Source organism: Clarias gariepinus, chromosome 22, assembly GCF_024256425.1.
Source record: "Clarias gariepinus isolate MV-2021 ecotype Netherlands chromosome 22, CGAR_prim_01v2, whole genome shotgun sequence".
Taxonomy (NCBI): Eukaryota; Metazoa; Chordata; class Actinopteri; order Siluriformes; family Clariidae; genus Clarias; species Clarias gariepinus.
The window spans coordinates 10270001-10276863 of NC_071121.1; the positions used below are offsets into that span (position 1 = coordinate 10270001).

The following is a 6863-nucleotide window of genomic DNA, read 5'->3' on the forward strand; positions in this document are numbered from 1 at the left end:
AGATCAAGGAGAGAGAGAGGAAGAGAGACCGATAAATGGACAAAGGGAGAGAAAGATGGAGGAAGATGGAGGAAGAGCAAGATTTACAAGGAGAGACATGGGCAAAGATTGAGAAAAGGAGAGGGAGACAGATGCATGGTGGGAGAGAGAGATGGTGAAGGGAAGAGAGACAGTCAGAGAGAGATGGGGAGTGCATTGTAATGACCGAAGGTCAATCTAAGCTAGTGACATTTTTCCTATCTGATGATTTTATTACATTATTGAACATCTGAATGTTGTATAAAATTAAAACAAGTTCTACTTAAAGCAAGTTTTCACCATGGCGCCAGGGTCCTTGCATCAAGACCCTGAAGTTCTTTTTTGGAAATGAGACAAAGTGGCAGAGGGGTCTGACAGAAGCTTCAGTAAAAAGTAAACCATAGTTTCTTCGGTGTTTGCCAAAATGCACCTAATGGGGAGTTGGGCCATATTTCTATGGTCAGATGGTCAAACCAAGATTGAGCTCTGAATGCCAAGTGCTGCATCTGGAGGAAATCAGGCATCACTCATCACCTGATGTTTTTCAGCAGCAGGGGCTGAGGGACTTGTCAGGATCAGGGGAAAAGATCAGAACGGATCAAAGTACAAAGACATCCTTGAGGAAAACCTGCTCAAGGGCACGCAGAACCTCAGACTGGAGCAGAGGTTCAGCTTCCTACACGACACTAATTCAAAATGCACAGCATAGACAGAACAGTAGTGGCTTTAGAACAAGTCTATAAATGGCTTCGAGTGGTTCGGACATTACCCACTATACCCCAGTTGACCATATCTGTAGAGTGAGACCTCTAAAAGTGAGACATCTTATCCAGCCTGAGCTTGGGATGTTCTGCAGAGGGGATCGGGAGGTTGTCAAATCCATACATTTATCGAAGTTGAACTTGTTGCATCAAGCTTAATGTGCATCAACAAAGTAGTACATTATTAAACATCTTAACACATCATGTAAATGTCATCATACAAACTTTCAACTTTCATGAATCTCTGAGTATTCTTTTCTCACTGTCTGACATAAAAGTGGAAATGAGGAGCTCTGCTAATATCAAACTTCAGACATGAGGAAGATTTTCCATCTTTTTAGTACATCCTTCCTCTCCAGCGGTGCGTGTGTTTTTGTGTGTGTGTGTGTAGTCTGTAGAGCAGTCCAGCTGTCTGCCCTTTCCTCTCTTTTTCTCTCCTCCCTTTAACCCCACCAAATCCTGAGTTCCGTGCTGGGTCATGTGTCGGCCAAACGCCGTCCTTGCCAAATTCTGCAGCTTACGGTCCAACAACCGTGTAAAAAGTCCCGTAAAGGTGGAAGGCGGTTCGAATTGAGATTTCTTCACAATGAACATCTGCTATTCATTGTGCAGAGTCTTCGCAATGCCTGGACAACTGTCTGTGCTCTCTCTTTCTCTCTCTCTCTCTCCTTTTCTCTCTCTCTCTCCCCTTCGCTCACACAGTTTTGCAGGAAGCGATTTTCTTTTTGCAGGCCTGGATCCCAGTGGGGGTTTGTAATTCAAAACAGTTGACTGGAAAGACGTTAGCGGTCGCTCCCTCCACACGAGATTTAACTGGCCCCATATCCTCCCCCTTTAGACCAGGAAGTAGCACTCGTTTTTTTTTTTTTCTCGAGTCCATTATACCGGCTTAAGCATTAATATGATCGGTTTTTTTTTATTATTATTATTTACAGCTTAAGCAGTTACATTTGATTGGTATCATGTCATACTAGGCACCACTTATCGGTGTGTTAACGCCTTTGTGGTGGGGGGGAAATAGAAAGGCAAGAGCCAGGCTGTGTGAGAAAATCTTCCAGTGGGGCTCCTGACAGCAATTAAAGCGTGTGGAGACTCCTGGAGAGAGCGACTGACACCACTGGCCAAGTCGCCGCCGGGTGCCAGCATGATGGCTAAGAGGAGGGAAGAGCTAAGCAGGACACCGATTGGAGTCACCGGTACACCAGATCCAAAAAGAAGCTATTTAAGCAGTGGTTCGTATTAGTGCTGGGTCATGTGACCTCCTCAAATGAATATGATGATTAGTAATTAATAAACAGGTATACTGTGGTGTTGTTTTTTTTTTGTTTGTTTAAATGTTTAAATAGCAATTAAACCCAGGACATTATTGTCTTATGGAAGAGCTGTCCTGCGTGTCGCAGTCATGGTCATGTGACTACACACGCAGCAGTAGTATGTTTAAGGGGACAGTGCATGTTTGTTTTGATTAATTGTCTAGCCATAGTTCATATACAGTCTAAATATTTAATGTAATTTTGAGGCAGAGCGTGCAGACGAAAGCCTGAGGTCTCTAGTCGTGGTTGTAACATGAGCCTCAGTCCTTTCGAGGCAAACATTTTCCGCACTTTTTAGTCGCACTAAGTTGTTTACATCATCTCGCGTGCTCGCTGCATTGAACACGAATACTGGGGTATGTGACGACCACTTACTTTTTATTAGTTAAATTTTCTATCCCATTTTATCTTCACCCATAAAGCTCAGTGCATTACTAGAGTTTTGGCCCTAATTTCTTAGAGGCCGGGGCTTATCTGCGGCACATCATACAGTACAGTCGAGGGTGGTTTGCACTGTACCTCCAGTTCCCTTTGATTTCACTATCAAAGTCTCCCCTCTCATCCAATATTCCCTCACCATTTTTCTCATATTCTTCTTATATTATGTGACAAAGCCACAACGTCCCTAGACGGAACACCTCCCGCATTTATTTTCATGAGAATGCAATATTTTTGAATCGGGAGCACTTTAGTAAGGAGCTCTCTAGGTGAAAGCTCATGTGTACGTTATCTGCAAGCAATCATGTCATGGACACAAAGCACGCAACGGATAGAAAATGATTAAAATTGTGTCATTTTAAAATGATGGTCAGCCATTTCGAGATTTCATGAAGTCATGTGTTGTGCATTGGGCATTACTCTTGAGCAAGACTTTCTGCTCCCAAGACAACAAATGAGAAAGTGCTTGAAGTTTTTATTAAAATTTCAGGGTTTCCCACTGCTCTGTTGCTCGACGTGTAGCTTTCTATTTATTCTACTACTTTTTTCACACAGACCCAAATGGCTGTAATTGATGACCCATGGAATGTCTTCAATAATAGTTGATCTATGGTTAGAACATCTTTATCATTTGTCTGACATCGGATAAAATGTGATCATGCACTGTTGTAACATTTGGGTCATATTTTATCTGGATCATTTCACACTGTGCTACAAGTAAGATGCAAATCGTTAATTTCAAGTTTGCCCTTAAGGCAAGTCCTTATAAGCAAGTAATAAGTCACTGGTATCACTTAATGGTTTTTTCACAGATTTTATACCCTGTGTTGAATGTATCTGTTGACTATAGAATATTTCAAAAAGTATGTTTCTTTATATGATATTAGTCTGCATATTTATATTTCTAATAACACTATTGTTCTAGCCCATGTTGTGAGCACATATGTTGTTTAATGTTTTACCAGAAACAGTGCATTCCTAATATGTAGCCATATAACTATATAATATCTGTTTTTTATTCATATCTTTAATTGTAAATAGGGAAGTGTGTTGGAATGTAAATTTAAATTGATATGAAAGGGAGTGCTGTTATGCTTAAGTATCAGCACTGCTTTGACATGGCAATGGGAATGGCATAGCTATGCTGATATTCAGCACATCAGCACATCTCAAGTATGATATGATGCTTTTATAGAGCAGTTCTACAATCACCATTTATTATCAACAGATTATGATTTGTTTGTTTAATTACCAGTTATTTTGCTCCACCAACAAACATCCTTCCTTCTCCGACTGGCAGAACTAACTAACTAACCAATCGCTCTTGGCAGAGCTGGCGACTGACCGTTAGTGTAATTAACAGGGGTGAAAGTAGTTTCAATTCTAACTGGTACTATGAAGCCTAAAGGTGAGGAGTATAAACCATCAAGGGTGGTGTCCAATATCTTTAACTGGTATCACACCATAATTAGTGCCTTTGACCAGGAGGAATTCAGTGTTGCGTTAGGACTTAGTTCGCCCTGTAGCTTGCATTTGGAAAAAAACCTGACAATTTGGAGGCGATTTGTAATTACCACCGCAAACGTGTATATCAATTGAAAATTTATTTAAAAAATCAATTTAAGTGTTAGTGAATTCCCACACAACAGAATCATGATACATAACCAACTGATTTTTTTTTTTGTCCTCATATCTACTAATAGCTTATATAAGGCAGAATTAGTGTGAATAAATACCTTTAAATTCCTCACACATCCCATTCAGGGTTCAAATCTCAGTTCAGGTCTGTGTAAGTGCATGTTCTCCCCATACTTGGCGGGTTGATTGGCTTTTCCAGGTTGCCCGTAGTGTATGATTGTGTGCGTGCTTGTGTCGTATAATGGGTTGGCACCTCATCCGTGGTGTTACCCCACCATGTGCCTCAAGTACCCCGAGACAAGCTCCAGGCCTTCTAAGACCCTACACAAGATAAGCAATATAGATAATAGTTGGATGGATGGATATTTAAAATATGTTTGTATGATATTATTTAAATTGTATAAAATGCACTCATATAAAGACTCCTGTAGAAAGTACTTAATAAAATAAGCTTGTCTTTACATATCAATAATTTACCATATCAATAATGGTTCCACTGATATGACAGTCATGGCACTATCAGCTGTTCGCGTGGAAGCAAGACCTAATTAAAAACTGAGCTAACGCCTTCCGATCAGTCCTGGGGTATATAATAGCAAGGAAGCACATAACCCTAGTTGAATTCGTCGCAAGATTTTAGTGCAGAGAAATATTTGGGTTCGTCACTTAAATCACTTAATCATTATTTATTTGCAATAATTTTCAAACTAATTAAATCATCGCTTGCCTGTGGGCTGTGTAACTTTCCTGTTTGATCGAATACCCTGAACTTGTTTTGCTCCTAAACTTTTATTGACCTCCTGCGGCCCACGCGCCCGTCACACAGCCTGTACACGGCGCTATTAAGATGCATGTCTCTGCTCGTCAGCGAGGCACACGTAGTGCTCTGCCATGCTTCAGTCTTCTCTGCAGATTGGCTCCCTTCACCACGTCTCGTCTCGCCTCACTCCGGCTCCTGGGCGCTGCTGGGTAATTAAGGGGGAGGCAGCGTCTGCGCCGTGCTCACCTCCCAGGCAGCAGCTAATCAAATCCCACTTCAAAGCCCAGAAATATTCTTCCTCTCTCTTGCTCACACATACCGGATTAAAAACAAATTTGCCATTAAAGGCTTATTTCTTAGTCTTGTACGTGTGTGGTATTGGCTGAGCAAACACAACCTGCTTCATTTTTTTATTTATTTGTTTTTTTAAACTTTAAATCTGATGATTTTCCTACAGATGGTGACTCTGATGACGATGATGAAGGCCTTGAGGATCTGTCAGTGAATGATGATGATGACGATGATGATGACGCCTCCGATGGAGAGGACGATTCAGGTCAGTGTTTACGATGCATTAGTCGTTTCCAAGGATCTTTTCCGTAGGTGTAGGTGTATCCAGATGCTACTGTTTTAAGCGGAAACGCATTCGTTTTAAGGTGCGCAGCTCTGTGAGGCGGAACGCGCAGTCCTCACCAATAAAGTGCGGTTCCCTCTGGAACATCTTCGCGCTCAGACTCGAGGCTTCTCCTGGAACTTTCAAATTGTATTAGTGCGAACCTTTCATTGCTGCCGGGTTTTAAAGCAGCAGCACCTTAAAGATTTGCAGCAACAGCCCAGAGGACATTTGTAGCTCGCTCATCATGTTCGTGCGACAGGAATAATAATAATAATAATAATATATATATATTTTTTTAAATGTAAGTTGTTTTTGGGTATAATATCTTGCCACTTACATTACAAAAAAAAAAAAGAGTCACAGCTCAGTGAATCAGTTGCATGCCACTAGGAATTATTACTGATCCTCTTACAACTAAGTGATAATGAAAAACTCCATTCATGTCCCTCTGCATTTTCAAACCGGTCTTGATTTGCTTCACAGATGGCAGTGAGGAGGCTTCTGGCTCCAAAAGAAAAGCACCCAAGCAGGTGTCGAGCGTGGCGCTGCAGGAGCTGGCAGCAGGAGACGAGGATATGGTCGAAGACCTCGAGCTTTCAGACCAAGAATGATGGCCTCGGTGACTTGGCAAAGCAGTTTGTCACGACGCAAGCACGCATCCTGTGATGAACATGAAAGCTGCTTAATTGATTTGTAAATCCTGGCTCTTTGCACAGGTCAGATGGTGACGCTTAGGAGTCAGGTTTCACTTTTTCACGGCCAAATGCAAGACATGTTTGTAAACTGCGTTTTTCAGTTTGGGGATCCGATGTTAAGTACAGTATGAACATTTTTGTGAATGTTTTCTATTCTTCCTCTATTACCGTTGTATTATATATTGTTTCAACAATATATTGTAAAATGTTATTAAATGACATTGCCTCTTTTTTGCGAGTCTTTGTCTACTTGGTTGATTTGCTAAATTTTTAGTGTTGGGTTTTAACGCACTGTATATACACAAACGTGTTTTACATTGTAAAGTAACGCAAAAAAACACTATATAGGTCTGGATCCACAGGTATTTTTCCTCGTATACAATTTTAGATATTTCTTTTTAATTTCAGACCCAAAATGAATACAACCAGACCTAACAGCACTTGACTTTTTCCTTGGGGTCATCTCAAGTTCGTACTGTAGTCTGAATCAGCACTGAAGGATGAAATCATGTCTGAGGCATCAGTTCTGATACAATAAGAAATGCTAAAAGGTCTTGTTTGCAGAATATACAGAAGGAGGGAGGGGAGTCACCAGAGACCACTCGATACAATAGTATCACTCTG

General features: G+C 41.0%; 1 protein-coding gene across 1 annotated transcript in view; it reads left to right on the plus strand.

The window, feature by feature from the left end:
• The window catches only part of noc2l (NOC2-like nucleolar associated transcriptional repressor), a 41409-nt gene extending 34939 nt beyond the window's left edge, over positions 1–6470 (plus strand). The window contains exons 18-19 of the mRNA XM_053483355.1: positions 5386–5484; positions 6028–6470. Coding sequence (XP_053339330.1) covers positions 5386–5484; positions 6028–6155 — 227 coding nt within the window. The 3' untranslated portion in view covers positions 6156–6470. The remainder of the gene's footprint in view (positions 1–5385; positions 5485–6027) is intronic.
• Positions 6471–6863: the final 393 nt, after the last annotated feature.